This window comes from Gadus chalcogrammus, chromosome 12 (assembly GCF_026213295.1).
Source record: "Gadus chalcogrammus isolate NIFS_2021 chromosome 12, NIFS_Gcha_1.0, whole genome shotgun sequence".
NCBI classification, from domain to species: domain Eukaryota; kingdom Metazoa; phylum Chordata; class Actinopteri; order Gadiformes; family Gadidae; genus Gadus; species Gadus chalcogrammus.
Window position 1 is genome coordinate 2,881,386 of NC_079423.1, and position 17,390 is coordinate 2,898,775.

Consider the following 17,390-nt stretch of genomic DNA (forward strand, 5'->3'; position numbering starts at 1 on the left):
TTGCTGCATGCAAAGAATTTGGCAGTTGACGTTAATTCACGCCTGTAAGAGGGTGATTTAACCTGGTTAAAGCCTATAGCCATGTTGATCCCAGATATAGTCCTATACTGTACAGTCAATCTTCAGGTTTATCTGGATCATCACGCAATGACTGTGGTGTAGTGTCACCAAGAAAATAAACATTTTACAATGACGAATGGCATCCCATTATTTTGTTCTGAAAAATAACTTTGCTAAAATGTATTGTCCGAGAGTTGTATAAGCTGTTGAAAAAGGGGACACTCCGTAGGTATTCATTTGATATGGCAGTCCCATGAATTGTGAATTTTACTGAACGCACATACAAACACACCACACAGTTCAAAATTTGAAAAACATACACACACACACAACCACACACACACACACACACACACACACACACACACACACACACACACACACACACACACACACACACACACACACACACACACACACACACACACACACATTCTAGGCTTGTCTACCTTTTTTAATACTATACGTTCTCTAAATGAATTGGATCATAGTTAAAGATATAGATGTCTAGGCCTGAATAACAGGAAGGCATCCCACAAGCCTACCGCCCTCAGTATAGGTCCAACCCCACATGTAAAAAAGGCCAACCACTTTGTTCTCATGCTCTATTGTATTTCAGCTTGTTGTTGCATCCGTCGTCATGTAGGCTTCATTGCTGGGCTTCCACTGAAAAGAAGAAAGAAAGAAAAAACTTACCAAGCCTAAAAGTGCTTTGAAGTGTCCCACACCGAGGGCATAAGACAGCGAGAGCCAGGAGGACCAAAAAGGAACCGGGAAATACGTGACGAGATAGGGAGAACGTCGTCACAATAAATCAATAAAGATTTGCGTACCAAATAAGTTATGAGTTACAATTTTTATCAGACTCAGATTCAGTGCACACATTAAACCATGGATCACACATTGGTAAGCCATTGAGGAAATCCACCAATTATCCTCCTTTAAAGTGTCAACATACATGTGATTCAGCGATCAATGACGGGCTATTATTTAATAGTTCCCATTATTGGTCTTCGTTCCATGGTTTATCTTGGCAGGGACACTGGCAAGAGTTCCGGGCATGTCAGTCCACAGCATAGACCTTTTTATGCATGACCGTACACATGCAAATAATCACACACACACACACACACACACACACACACACACACACACACACACACACACACACACACACACACACACACACACACACACACACACACACACACACACACACACACACACACGCACACACTTTCTATAGAGGTTGCTCCAGGCCTTGAATCATGATCCCTGGCCAGTCCTGGGAGGATCAAAGTTCAGATTTTGATTGTCAGACACAGACCCAGGGATGAGCAGATATATATAGGGTTGACATTATCAGGATTTGTATTGAGACTACAAAACATTTAATAACACACAGGGAAGAAAAGAATGATCGTGGGAGAATATTCACATTTGGCTGCCGCTGGACACTTGGGGATGCCGTATCAAATCATCTTCTTCTATCAAGTTGGACCATCAAAGCCAAAGTTTCTCTCTCTCTCTCTCTCTCTCTCTCTCTCTCTCTCTCTCTCTCTCTCTCTCTCTCTCTCTCTCTCTCTCTCTCTCTCTCTCTCTCTCTCTCTCTCTCTCTCTCTCTCTCTCTCTCTCTCTCTCTCTCTCACTATATATATATATATCCACTATATATATATATTTATCCACTATATTTATATATCCCTCTCTCTCTCCCACTCTCTCTCCAGTTGGCAAAGAGGAAGCAGGATGTCTTTCATCCAGTCCAGTTGAAGGATCAAAGCTCTGAAGGCTCCTTGGCTGAAACTGACCTCAATTTGCACTGCCTCGCACGCCGCGCTCCTCCAATATACACAATTCCATACTGCCCCCCAGTCCCCCAACCTCCCACATATCACCCCCACCCCCCTCGGTTACCCCCCGCTGTGCCTTAACCACGAAAAAATTGCCTCCCCACTTAAAACACACATTCTCCTTCCTTCCCCCCGTGGGCTGCGCCGCCCCACCCACTTAGGAGGGGAGATCTCTCATCAGACCCCCCATCCCATTAGCGGAGCAATTTATAACATCCATGCAGGGGGGACCACTTGGAAGTTTGGAAGTATGATGCTATTATGTCAGAAAATGTTGTAGCCACCCATCACGGAGGGTACCCCCCACACACGGATCAGGTTTGATCCTAGATATCACATGCGTTCCACCTCCTCACACTCAAACACGTAAACATGTGTGCACTTGCACACACGTGAGCACATGCACACACACACACACATGGGCGTGCATAAACATGAATACACGCATATGCACACATACACACACACAAACATGTACACACACACACACACACACACACACATGCATTAGCACACACACACACACACAGACACACACGCATATACACACACAGCCACACACACACACACACACACACACACACACACACACACACACACACATATACACACACACACACACACACAACTCCCTCTCTTGCTCTTGTTTGTGGGATAACTGGCTCACAATAGCTTCACGGTGCTCCTCACTTCAAAGAGAAGTCTGTGTTTAGCTTCCCCTCTGTGTCTTCGGCCCCAGTGTTTTCACTACAAACACCCCCTCTCTACGAACACTTCCCACCCACACACGTGTGTACGCTGTACACATATTTGTATACACATGTATGGTGTATGAACAGAAAACTATAAATACCTATGCGCACACATTGACCTAAAATAGTAAGCTCTCTTAAATCATTGTGTAAGATTGATCTCAGACCATGTTGGTATTTTTTACAACTTTACAACTCGACTGACATTTTTGTTTTTATAAATTATGTAAATAAATAAAATGGTATTCATGGACAGAAAACTCTAGATTGTTTCTTTATGATTTATCAAGAACCAACACTTATAACTTATACAATATTAAGTAAAAATGTAAAATATGGAAGTTTCAAGAAATGCAGATGCAAGTGGAGTGTTATTATAACAGTTACCACTTTATTTTAATAAAAAATGTAATGTGTTTTTTCAACTATATTGAACAAAGCATGGAATGCTTAATTATATTCGATGGTAGCTATGTTAGTCCTCTATGCTATGGGAATCTTGATATCATACGTCACTTACATTACATGTCTTCTCATTAAAGCCGCTGACTTCATGCACATTTAACTCAACAAGATCAGGGTTCAGAAACCCAAGTGTATCGGGATCGATGTTCTCCGGCGCCCCCTTCTGGTTAGCAACAATAGTTTAGAAATAGTCTGAAATATTGACTGCGAATAAATAGTACCTAGTTTCTCTTAAACTCACTGGCCGCCTATTATACTATATTTTCATTGGCATCGTAAATTATATATATAGATATTTATTTCTAATGAACATCTTCTGCATTGATAAACTTAATAAACTGTTTAACCCTGAAGCCTATTTCAGGTCTAATTTAGTTAGGTCTCTCCGTGAGATAGACGGGATGGAATCTGTCAGACTTTCATCGTCATAATTATTCATAATTTTAGTTTTTCGAAAAAGCATAGCAGCATGGAAAGCAATATATAATGCACTGGAAAAAGAACAAAACCTTATTCATTTATACAATTATTTGTATATTTTCAAGACAACATGTTCTTAACTGCTCTGCAAACATTTGTTTTTATATATAGATCTGTTTCAGGTTGTAAGCAATATATATTTAATATATGTATATATATTCATAATGATAGTGTTTCTATTTGCAAGTGCCTTTTGAAATTGACTGAAACACAATGTTGAATTACAAAAATAGATACTGCTCGTCAGTAAGATTACGGTTACGCTGGCCTGACGACAAGAACAGAGCTGAGCTGACCATTTCATCTGAACACAGTGAGATCATGACTTTGCTCTGGTCTCTTCCTGATTGCGTTTGGCACTGGCCCATCCAGTACACATACAGCCCCAATCTGTAATGAGCCCCACCTGTTTATAAACACAAACAGTTATCCGCACACGCCGGTCTGTCAGAAGCAATCATAGCAGGGCTGACAGATGAGCACCTACTACGGTCCTGGGGACTAGCTCAACAAGGCCTCAAGGACCCCTTCAGAGACACTGCATTCTGTAGCCCTTCACATTGAGTTGACTCGGGCAGCAAAAGCCTTGTGCGGACCTGATAAAACAAAAACTGCTACGGGTCAATGTACTTTTCTCTTTCTCCAATGTGCAAAGCCGCACTTTGAGCACTAACTCCTGGTACGCCACAATGTCTCAGGATAATGTTGGAGGTCAAGAAAGGATACAACGTCCAAAAACAGTTGTTAGTCAGATGTTTCACTGTTGTCATAATTACATTATCCACTTCTCCAGCTATAATGCTGGAGAGGTGGATATTTTCTTCTTTCTCCCGCTCTCCATCTCAGCCCATCTGGAGACATGGAGTTTGTTATTCAGCCGCTTTGAACAGAGTGTCAGCAGTCAGACTGAAAGACCCTCTGTTCACCGTGAGGCTCACTCTCTCTCTTCCATGGTGTCCATCGCAATGCTTTTCCAGACTAAGCCTGGTAGACCTGGATTTCCTTCGGGCCAAACACTGAGCCCGGCGAACCAGACTCCTCTGGGAAGCATGCAGAGCATAATGGAGCACAACTCCAAAACAAAACAATCCATGATATTAGGGGGTTTAACTGAAATCTCCCTTACAGCAGTGCTACAGGCTTCTGATTAGCTGCACAGGAGTCATGGTTTTTAAATCTCGCTTAATTTCCTTTGCTACCCACCTTGTTTTGAATTGAGAATTATCAGTAAGAGTTTAGGCCGGGGATTTGTGCATAATGGTAAATTAGTTGGTGCTCATCATAATGATGGTGGATATGTACAAAAGATATGTGATGATCTGCATTCTGAATAGAGGCAATTATTATTCATTACGATCATATTTTGCACTAATATATTCTTTGCATTGTATAAAACCTGCTAGTATGTATACTTAATGAGTGTAAACCTCTGTGAGATTATGAATTACTTTTTTTAAATATATAACTATATAACTCTCTAATATAGGCTACCAACTGCCTCTATTATACAATTGACAAACAATGCAGTGCCAAACCCCATGCCATTTTGAAGAAAACACGAGCCATGTGATCTCACTGCAGTGATCTTTGACATTGATGGATTCGTGGCTGTTTGATGTCGCCTTTTGATTCCGAGCACTGCGTTTAAATACCTCCCACAGGAAGGAAGTGCTCACCCACCGCCGCCTGTTCCTTCTTCAGGAGCTGTTTGGTCGGGGTTGGGGTTCATAGGAGGAGGGAGGGGCAGCGTGTAGTGGTGGGGGCGGGTCTGTGGGGGGGGGGGGGGGGGTTAGTGCAATATTTACAGTGACCTTTTCCTCTGGCTGGCTAGAGGCCCATGGGAAAAAATTGGAGAAGACAAACAATGAACAATAGGGTTTAGAGATGAGCCACGATGCCAGCGCAGCATGTGCCATGGAGGGATGTGGATTACAAAGGTATGGGAGGTCCCAGAGAGAGAGGAGCTGACCGTTAACTGTCCCTTAGAAGTCGACCTGGGACACCTGCTCGAGAGCGCCCGGTGGCTGTTCAAAGACATGCGCGTTGCCACACCAGGACATGTCGCTGCGTGCTCGTATCCGGCACGTCTGACATAATGTACTGAAAGCATTGTCCGCTGTGCTGCTATAGGTTGAGAAGGAGGCATCTAGAAAACACAAGAGGTTACGTGCGGTGGGAAACACAGCAACAAAACAAATAATTGCACTTCAGGGTACTCTGCCATACTGTATATGCAAATGCCTGAAACCCATGGGGGAAGCAAAAGATCTGAGAAGGACCACTTAGTATGCATAATGTGGTGTCTAGTGTTCATTTGAAAAGGCTTCTGCTCCCCTCTCGGGACCAGATCAAAATCATCCAGGGTCATTGACCTGAATTGATGTTTATGCAGCCAAATAGACCCTTTGCTGCATCAGTCAGGGAGCTGAGCAGTGACCAACTGCCCAGATCTTTGATTCATCAGATTAAGCCTGTCTAATTGGAAAATAATGCTTCCTCAGAGATTGGGTCTTGGCTTATCATTCAAATTATTTCTGCCCTGCACAATTTGATGGGATAAATGTAATGGTATCAGTATTATAGAGTGTGCCTGGGTGGTCTGCCACAGTTCTAATGATGCTTTGCCTTTCCCAGAACAAGTGGAAATGCCTTGTTGATGCACCATGAAAAGGGAGAGAAGCAAAGGAGAAAAGATCCCACTGGACCTCTGTAGTTTATATCCGAGGTCTGAGGTTGTGACATTGTAACCTTTTTATAGCTCAACCTATATGAATGCTTTCAACCTCAATAAATAACACATTTATATCAAACTTATAAAAAAAAACTAAAACGAAATGAAAATGTAAACAATAAATACAAATTTAAATACACATACTATAGTTACAGTTAATGGTGGCTAATAATCATTTGCGTTATGTACCTTATACTGATATTGCTTGTACAGCCCACCTTTCCTATAGTTGGCAAGCAACGCTAGTCCAGACCTGGTCCAGACTCATGGGTCGTGGCTAGATGCTGCGCACGAGTCAAGTCTCCATTCCGGAAGTTTATAACGGAAACAGGAACATCTATCTGTCAGCTGAAATTCACTGGTTGTGCACAAAGCTGTAAGTAGTTTTTTTCACCTGTATTCAATTGTGTATTGCTCTGCAAAAGCCGTTTCTGTATGGCCTCAAACATATATTGTTTTGAGACCAATGCCATTCGAGTGCTTCTTCTAAAATGTAAGCTTACGATGTTACCTTGACTGCAGGCTAACGTCAAGCTAGCCACGCTAGCCTGTCAAAATTGTCAACAAAGTGTCTTCTTTTTGATTTCTCGTCAAGGCTTTCTTTAAATTACAGCCTTATATCCATGGTTTTCACATACGTAACCACCGATATAGATCACTAATGAGCGCTGAAATGCTAGGGAAATGCTAAATCCAAACAGCAAGCTATGTTAGCCAAACCACAGTAGCCTTCAATAGGTTTGTGTTCGCAGACATATTTTTTCAGCATTCAGAGGCTTACGTTTGTGACCGTCACATTTATGTAATGTTTTCATTTAAACAATAACCTATTCCAAAAACCGGACATTGTAGAACATGTTTATTGGTTTGTAAACGTTGGATAGACACATTGAAACGTACGCCCATACGATCAAAAAAAGTAAGGAGCTGTCGACAATAGTAAGGTGGGTAACACTTCGTATTGAGGGTAACGTTACCTTAATTATCCATTGATTAACATTAGTTAATACAGTAATGAGAATTTACTTGATAGAACCTAAGCTTAGTGTTCTTTGCCGTAAGATGAGTACACATCTTTCTTATTAAATTGGGTTTATTCATACATTTGAGTAAATTAGGACAAACAGGGATAAAACCATCCGAGGGAAGTCATTCAGCAAGCAGCCTTGTTACAGCTAGATGTTATTATTGTGGATTCTAAGTTTATGCCGGTATTCACAGAAATATATTTTCTTACTTAGCGTAACCATATAGGAATTGGGGTTAATGATGTCAAACATCAGACATCAGATTGTTCAACTCTAGTATTTTGAGATTAAAATAAAACAATTGGCTATTTAACGAAGGGGATATAATGGTTATTTTGTTAGATAGTGAGACTTTAATTTAAATCCAAACATTATTCTACATTATTCTACAAAAAAAGATAGGCCTATCATATCATATCAAATCACATTGTCACAAACAAATAATCTCAGCTATCTACCAAATAGAAGTCAGATTTGTATTTAGGAAACGGGAAGCACATATCGCTGTAGGGGAGATTTTAAAATGAACCCCATAGTAATTTACCTAATGTAATTGGAGAAAGACATTAAAAATAAATGATCTCAAGTTCAACAACAAATCTGATTGTCAAGCACATTTTGAAATGAAAAAAGAAAAATACACCAGAGAAAGTATTTAGATAAACGTAGCTGTCTTCTAGCAGGGCATAAAATATGCTACACAAAATATATCTGTAAGTGGTCAGCGGAGCAGAAAGGTCCACTCGTTAAGTAACTAAAGTGTGTTGTGCTGTGTTTGTATATTCATGAGTCGATATTGTTCTGGATTTGAATTAGGCTTTAAACAAAAGGGATTTAGTACTTGGACATATAAGCTTTGTTTTGTATTTTATGTTGAAATAGGTTGGTATGCCATTGCTTAAAAATATTCAACGTAAATGATCTGTCCAGTTTTGTGTATTTTGAATTACTGTATACAATTTTGCATTTGCCGTGGCTTTGTATTTGCTAAGACAACAGTTATATGTTGTAATAGGAGCAGTCTATGTTTTTACCTTAAATCTAAGTAATTAATTGTGTAAGTAACTAACGTTTTTCAGCATTGCATGTTTTTGTTCACAATGGTTGAATTGCAACCGTTTACAGTGTCAGACTAAGCCAAATTCAGACTGAAAGCCAATGACTCAATGAAAGCTGTGAATAAGTATTTTGTTTGTATCTATTTAGTTTAGGTAACTAATAGTATTGAAATAATGACAATTTTATTCAACATTGTGGTTGATGAGCTCCATTGATTGCTAATGACAATTCTTAAACTTAACGATTTCAGAATCACCTTTAACCAATTATTTGTATTAGTACATTATAGAACCAAGAACATAATATATTGGCATGTGTGAACCGAATGCAGCATTCTATGGTCAGAGGAGCATGCTCTCTTACTTGAACTGCTCACCTTGTTTTTTGGGGAGTTCATCAGATGGCCATACTTAGTGCTTTTTTCTAAGCCCAAATTGTCTTCTGTGTTGTCGTACTCTTAAACATAATCCATACACATCTACTAGTGTTTCCTATTAAGCCTCATTAAGTGTAACTGTTTTCAAACAGAATATAGCCTAAGCCTCGTACTCCCACTTCTGTGGGATTTTGTAAAATATTGTTCCAACATATTTTCTTTAATTATACCTTTCCATGGGGAAAATACCTTTTTTATATGGTGTGTTTGTCTTACTGATAGCTTGTGTGAGTGGGAGCTATTGATTGACAGGCCATGAGCCAGCTGGCGCCGAGCCTCCAGAACAAGTTGTCATTGAGCTGCTCCATCATTCGGGTCTGTGATTATGCTAGTGAGTCCAAGGTCTTTCAGTGAGAGCCTGAAGAGTTCTCCTCCTCACCCTGTGACACACAGCTCTCGGTACCCCCTACGATTGGGGATGTAGGGGGCGAGAGGGGCACAAGCTAGGCGATTTCCTGCTCCCCTTGTGGGCCTCTAATTGGAAAATTTGGGTGGCCCTGTTTGTTTGTTTTAGTGGAATGCAGTGGGCTGTGTTTTTCAGGCATTTTCTCAACACTGCTCCACCATAGAGGCAGGGGTGAATTAAACGACAATATGGGTCAAGGGTGGCCCCATGTGCGCGTTGCCCCTACGCCAGTCCGCTCTCTCCGGTCTTCCTTGACAGTTAGCCTACTACCCGCAGGCAACCTTGCTGAACCACTGGTTATCACAGTCGTGTTTTTCCATGACCCAGTCGGGCAACAGACCTAGGTGGACCACACTGGAATCTCAGACGGAGAGGCGGACATAATGGCAGGCAGACACAAATATTACAGGATCATGGGTTACATTGATCGATGCTTTGTCATTTAAAATCGAGCCATTGCCCCCCCCCCTCCCCCCGCTCCTTGACCACCTTGACTAAGACATTTTCTGGGGGAAACACTGCATTCACATGTTATCTATTATTGAGGTGGGTTCTTCTGTTTTTATAAAGCTCCCCCACCCAAGATAGCGGAATTATAAAAGTTCACTAAGTCTTAAAGATGTTTTCCGCTGCAGTTAGAGGAACTCTGTGTCTCCAGTCACTAAACCGTCTGAAAGCACAATCCTAAATCTCCACGTTTCTATTTGTTGTTCCAGGCTTTTTAAATGAGATGTTGGTTCCTATTTGCTTTAGTTGGGCCTACATTTAAAATGAAACTTGAAACCAACAAACAGATAAATAAGACCCAAGGATAATAAACCCTGGGGGCGGACAGGCGAAGAAAGAGAGTAGGCTGGAGAACCAGGCTGACGCCCAGTAGACTGGTTATCCAGTCCACCATCGGCCACAATGTGGCCTGACTGACTGCATCTCACTGCTCACAGAAGACATGCTGACTAATCTCCATAGCTGATTGACTGGCCAATCTGAATTTCATTTGAGAATGCATTGCTAAACAAGTCAATGCTACTACTGCTTGACTTTTAGTATATTTCCCTTGCACAATATCTTGTCAGTTCATGTGTGCCCTCGTTCTTTGGCTGTTGATTGATCACCCTTCTTTTATTGTCAATTTGATCATTCATTTGTAATGTCCTCCTCTCTGTTGTTTACAGTTTTCTTTCCCCGGTGTTTACTGAAGATCAAATTTAAGGCTTTTGCAGCTGGCCCTGGTGCGAGGAAGAACTGCGGGCGAGCTTTGAGTTGTTAGAAAGCTCTGGTCAAGACGTCTGATCAGACCTGTCATTTTGTGCAAGGAGATGTTTGACTTGCTCTGTGCATTCAGCAGCAAGGGGCGTCTGAGGGGGTCAGGGGCAGGGAGTAGCCGGTGGTGATCTTTGAAGGAATCTGGTGTTTGTGTAATGTTGGGGAGCACTGAGTGGTATGGTGTTAGTGTCCGGGGTTCCATGCCGCCACTGTGGTGGACTAGCACTGATGATATCCTGGGCGACGGGGTGGGGGCTGTGTTGAAGGTAGTTGGGGTGATGAGTTGTCTCAAAGGGTTTCTCTGTACACACACACACACACACACACACACACACACACACACACACACACACACACACACACACACACACACACACACACACACACACACACACACACACACACACACACACACACACACACACACACACACACACACACACACCGCTACCTGCCAATCACTGCCACATGAGTAAGAGAGAGAGGGCCTTTGAGCTCCGGCCACCATTGGATAATCCAATCCCTAGCCATGAACACCTCTTTCTAGGGGCTGACACGTGTGTTGACATGGATGGTCACAACTGTTGTTCAAATACATGTTGGCCACATCTTGGGGATGCTCTTTGGTCCACTGAGCTTCTTCAGGTCACTATATGATTACCTGCTTTGGGGTTACCCTCATGTCCAGGGGCATCCGACAGAACCTCAAAGCCCATTGAAGAAATCCCTTGACGTGACATTAGAAAAAATGCTTTGATGTTAGTACATAGGGTGATGAAATTGGGCGTCTCTTCCAAACCCCTAGCATATAGTTCCACATGGTTGTAAGGGTAAGGTACGCAACAACGGCAGCTACAACTTCTAATGTGGCTTGTGTGTCGGAGCAGAGTAGTCTAGTTTTATGTGGCTGAACATCCAGTGAATCTGCAATTTGCCCTACATTACCGTCAAAGTACGTATGAAAGGAAAGCCTTTCCTCATGGTCAAGCAACACAGCATGGTGAGGCAGGGAAAAGTCCTCCAGCGTTGGCAGCATTGCTAGGAGTTCCACAGCTACCACAAGGAGTAGTTAGAGCCCTGCTGTTTATTAGTCAGCCTCCAAGGAAAACAAACCTGCCGTTTCAGCCCAATTACTAGATGGAGGGAGTGATACAGGGGGTGGGGGATGTGCTTGCCTGGGTGCGTGTGTAGGAAAAGGAATAAACCTGGTTCTGGTTCTGTCATGAATTCAATTAAGCCCATAGTACATTGACATGACCCGACACCAGTTGGAAACAAATGGGTTGATTGGGTTTTTACGTGGATCCTCTTGTGCCCCCTAGAGTTTCAGGTGCTGCATTGAAAGTCCTGTGAATACAGGACAACTTTTTCCAGCCTGACTTATTACAAAGAACGTAAAAAAATAAAATAATCCATGCAGTGTATTTTAAATGCTGGATTCTAAGTTACTGACAAGGTTTTATTTAGCAGAAAGGTCTTGATGCTGTGTGTGTGTGTGTGTGTGTGAGTTAGAGAGAGAATGAGAGAGAGGGGTCTGGGCAGTGTTCCCGTGTCCATGCATGGCCCCCAGAGTAAAGTAAACACAGCGGCTCTTTTCTCATCCCAGCCGTCAGCAGGCTCTCCCCTGGCCTGCGCCAGAGACCACACACCCAGACCACACACACACACACACACACACACACACACACACACACACACACACACACACACACACACACACACACACACACACACACACACACACACACACACACACACTGCCCAGACCTCGCCGCAGATCCCTCCACACACTCGCATGGGCTACACACAGACCACACAGCGCCAGCTCGGTCTCTCGCACGCAACCTAGTCGACCTGTCATTCTGCCCAGCCTCTTGGTGTGTTTGTGTGGGTGCGTGTGTGTCTTGGTAGACAGGCCAGCTAGCTATCTTTGTGCACGTGTATTTCCAATATGGGGTTGTTAGGGTAGGGAGGTAGGGGGGTTTGTGGGTTAAGGATATAACTCCTGGAATCAGCGATTCCATACCATTTTAAATGTTTTCAAAATAAAAGCCTAGCCCTCTGGCCCTCCTTGCTCCCTTTCTAAACATTTGTGATTGATGAAGGATACGGTGGGCACTTGTTTTAGGCCTGTTCACCTCTGAGAGAGAGAGAGAGAGAGAGAGAGAGAGAGAGAGAGAGAGAGAGAGAGAGAGAGAGAGAGAGAGAGAGAGAGAGAGAGAGAGAGAGAGAGAGAGAGAGAGAGAGAGAGAGAGAGAGAGAGAGAGAGAGAGAGAGAGAGAGAGAGAGAGAGAGAGAGAGAGAGAGAGAGAGAGCACGCGCGCTTGTTCTGAGGTATAACATTTCTAGGTCAATACATTCCCCTTTGCACTTGTGTATACAGTCATTCAGAGTCCGACTACGAGGTTTCACCAAAGACAAAAAAGGTTCCATGCTAATTATGCCTATTTAAAGACACACTGCACAATCAGTGATGACTTCCACCCCCATTTCAAGTATGGATCTCACACTGAACAAATAAAAAGGCATCTGCCTGAAGCAAATTGGTAATTTACAAATTTCTCTTTGGTGGTGCTCTGGTTTTTATACTTTTTTTTTTATGATTAAAATGAAAGCTTTCTTTTAATTTAGAGTAGAACAAGTCGCAGAACATCTTCTATTGGTCGACGATACCAAGCGAAAGTTCGTAAGAGAGCCGTTGAGCCGATGTGAACCTGGCCACAGGTCCGAGCCGTGTGAACCCTGTGAATTGTTTGTGGCGAACGTGTTTTGGCTCCGTGGCAGAGAGGGATGAAGCTTCACTCATGCTGCTTCAGACACTCTGGATTAATCAACCCTAGCATGACCTGGCAGTCCTTTTATTAACAAACATCTGTGCCGCTGACATACATCCGTTCATTATTTTTCTTACATTTTTTTTTTCTCTTCGCATTTTGGAAATGTTCCTGTCTTTTTTTCTTGTGTCTTCCAAAAGCGCTCCAGCAGATCTCCGTAAATGCTTCCCTCTCAGGTACCACAAGCACTCAGCCAGCCCTCGATTGTGTTGTAGAGGTGGAGGAAAAGAGGGTGGAGGGGAGGGGGGAGGGGAGGGGGGGGCTTCCATGAAATGATCCGGGAGACTAGGTTTATTTATCCTTCACCGTGAGGTTTACATTCCTCCTTCCCTCCCCGCTCGCTCTGTCCGCTCCTCCATACTTTGCGCCCTACTCCATTTCTCCCCTATTATCTGAGATAACTTTTCCAGTGCTGTGCAAATGGGCCTTCGTTATTGCAAGACCTGCTCTGGCCCTTACTTTTTGTTTTGGCGGTAAACAATATGTATCGCTTGGCGTACAGAAAAATACAATGTCTCTTTGTGTTTGTGCTTGATTTTTGGAAATCGCTCGACGCATGAGATAAAATGTCCAGTAATGTCTGTGAGATAAATTTAGCCAAGAAGCTTTTTGTATTCTCTAAAAATGAATATAAAGGTTTACCATCCCTCTTTAGTTTGTCATGTTTGCGCAATTGATTGTACCTTTCAACATTTTGCAGCTTTCTTAAAATGAAATGGTTTTCCATGTGTGCCTCATGTTGCTTTTCTTCTTCCTTTTTGTTCCAGCTCCCAGGGATAATTCTCCCTGTATGAATATATATATATTTCTGCCTGCCTGACTCCACCATGTCCCGTGCCCGCCCGCCCCCTCTGGTCACGGGTATCTCGCCCAACGAGGGCACCGCCTGGACCAAAGTCACCATCCGGGGGGAGAACCTCGGCATGGGCGCTGCTGACTTAATCGGTAAAGACTTTGTACAGGATTAAACTCCCAAACACAGAAGCACCTTTTACATACCTTTTTATTTGTGCTTTTGACCTATTTATTGGATCAAATTCATAATAGTAATCAAATTAATTACCCAGTGTGATTTGAAAAAAAATACTAACATAAATGAAGACCAAATATTAAATTAGTAAGCTAATAAATACGTATTTTGTAAATACGTTTTTTGGACTTTGAATTTTCTATTTAAACTCATTTATTATTTTGTAGGGTATGAAGGCCAATATTAATAAATGAAAGAGATTAGATAAATGTATTGTTTGTTTGCTCGCTTTGTTTTGCTACAAAGACATATACACCATTTCAAGCAGCGTATTGTAATACGCTGCTTGAATATTTGAATTTCAAATTTTTGTTGGACTAACTTGTGTTAAAGTAAAAATTATTTGACAGCACAAACTCACACATCATCCCAAGCAATTGATGTGTTGTTTACATTTTCTCTGAAGAATCTAAGATTTATGTTATTTTCAACTTTTAAATCAATTTATGAATTACTGTTACATTTTCAGATTTGTGAAGACACAATTAGAATTTACGCTATATATATAATTAATATACATATAATTAATAAATTGGGTAATAATTCATTAAAATAAAGAATTTCTCGACTAAGAAAATACCAAAAAAAATATATATAATTCTGGACTACTGCTATAAATAGAAAAATAAATCTATATTTGTTTTGAATAGCATAAACCTTTTCCTTTGATCGTATGCTGAACATTATGCCTCACTAGCTACTCGTTATTCGCCTACCACACACATACAATGTGGAAATAACCTTCCCACAAATATTTACGCTGCCCCACATAGATTGAGAAATTCAAGAGCTAATCACCTCACGCATATTACATATGTTGAACCTGAAAAACTATAATATCTACAGAGATTTATCATCACCCAATTTGTGAGTACGCTAGGGTTGTACGTTCTCATTTCTGTGGTAGGCTTTCCTTTTTTCCCTTATAGATACTTTCCCTGTTCACTAATTCCCCCATGCTCCATTTCTCTGGCATGTTGGCGGGATGGAGACCAGCCCAGCATGTGGTCACACATACACACACACACATACACACACACACACACACACACACGCACACGCACACGCACACAGAGCGCGAGAGAGAGAGAGACCCATGCTTGGCATGTGGTCTACCCGGCCAATGATGCATCTCTATATCTGACCATGAAACTTCCCCGGGGACTGGATTCAGCCAATTAGATGCAAAGAAATATGTGCTCTGCGAGCGCATATGTATTCAAACAAAGTGGCCGAAGGAGGAGAAAGGAGATCAGAAGCAGGAAGTAAGCTCTAATGGCCATGCTATGGTTTTATGAGCCATTTGTACAATTATTCACGCAAGCCGTTTGATTAAGTATAACCCCCCCCCCCACCCTCCCTGGGAGCCCTCTAACTTCCCTTAGTTTGAAATGTTGAAGCAATCTCCCTCTACCTTAACTCCAATCCACCAATTCTACTGCCTGACACTTTTCAAGAGGGTCCAGAAAACAAAGAAGAGCGATGTAAAGGGGTGATAGTGGCAAGCCGATAACAAGCCACTTAACTGTGAAGTGTCCTGAAGTTGTGGATGTCTTGAGTTAGAGAGCGGGGGGATGGGTGGCGAGAGAGTCACGGCCACCCATGCCCATACACTTCAGCCCCCGCCCAGCCAAACTTCGACCCTTACACTCGCAGCTTGACTAAACTTATCCGCCGTAGCACCGACGCCGTCCACGCGAGCACCTCTTTCACCCAGCACGCTTTGTTTATTGGCCTCGTCTAATGTTGTGTCCATCGCCCTCTCCGGCTCTGACTGCATGAGTAGCTCACTCTTTCTCCTTTTCTCTCTCCCCCCCCCCCCCCCCAGGCCTGTCGATCTGCGGCCATAGCTGTCTGCTGACGGCCGAGTGGATGTCCGCAAGTAAGATAGTGTGCCGTGTGGGTCCAGCCAAGGACGACAAGGGGGAAATCATCGTCACAACTAAGTCCGGAGGCAACGGCACCTCCACGGTCTCCTTCAAACTCCTCAAGCCCGACAAAATTGGTGAGACACCGCAAGCACACGTGTCTCGAGTCGCAACATCTGGGCCGAGTTGCAGGGATTACTGAGCAGATTTGTTTGCCTTCTACTTTGATGGTGCAGGTATCCTGGACCAGTCCGCCGTGTGGGTGGACGAGATGAACTACTACGACATGCGCACGGACCGCAACAAAGGCATCTCGCCGCTCTCCCTGCGACCCAGCAACCCCCTGGGCATCGACATCGACAAGTACGGCACAGGAACACGTGCACGCATGTGGCGCGCACATGCACGCGGATTCAGAAACGGGCCATTTCAGAAACAGGCGCATGCCTTTAGGATAAATCCATGGTGGTCCTCTGGTCTAGCCTCAAGATCCAAAAGTTTCGTTAGTCAGTCATTGAAAACCCAAAAATGATTTACCAATAATGTCAATACTCAACAATGTACCCTGAAAACAACATCGAGGGGAAGAAAAGCTACAACAACTGGGGCTAAACTCAATGAAACAGTAAGCCATTAAAACAAGTATTAAACTTTGAAACGTTCGCAAAGTCATGGCTTCTTCATAAGATTAAGGTTTGGAATATGCTCTGCATCCCATTCCTGTGGACCCACCAGTTGAGAATGGCTGCTCTAAATCAATCAACACGGCCTCGCATAGCCATAAACACGGGCACACGATTCATGTGAGACATGGTTTTCATCCCGAGAACAGAAACAAACTCTTCCCTCTGCTAGTGCCCGGCAGTTAGAGGCTCAGCCGCCTCTTAACGGCTGGCCATAGAGTGGAAACTTGACGATTTATTCACAAAGCGCTGTGAAGGACGGCAGAAAGGGATCTTGGAAACAATAAATTGAGCAACCCGAACCCACCTCTGCCACCTCCCCCCTGTCAGACGGCACGTGGGAGGGCAGTAATGTATGGTTTGTGTAGTCAGGTTCTGGCCTGTCTCGCTTTAATGTTTGTTTGGATTAGAAGGGCCAGAGGGCAAGTGACCACTCGTG

The 17,390-nt window shown here is 43.0% G+C and overlaps 1 protein-coding gene across 1 annotated transcript in view; it reads left to right on the top strand.

The window, feature by feature from the left end:
* Positions 1 to 6,566: 6,566 nt before the first annotated feature.
* The window catches only part of exoc2 (exocyst complex component 2), a 41,851-nt gene continuing 31,027 nt past the window's right edge, over positions 6,567 to 17,390 (top strand). Inside the window, exons 1-4 of the mRNA XM_056603350.1 lie at positions 6,567 to 6,717; positions 14,138 to 14,315; positions 16,229 to 16,405; positions 16,505 to 16,631. Coding sequence (XP_056459325.1) covers positions 14,198 to 14,315; positions 16,229 to 16,405; positions 16,505 to 16,631 — 422 coding nt within the window. The 5' untranslated portion in view covers positions 6,567 to 6,717; positions 14,138 to 14,197. The remainder of the gene's footprint in view (positions 6,718 to 14,137; positions 14,316 to 16,228; positions 16,406 to 16,504; positions 16,632 to 17,390) is intronic.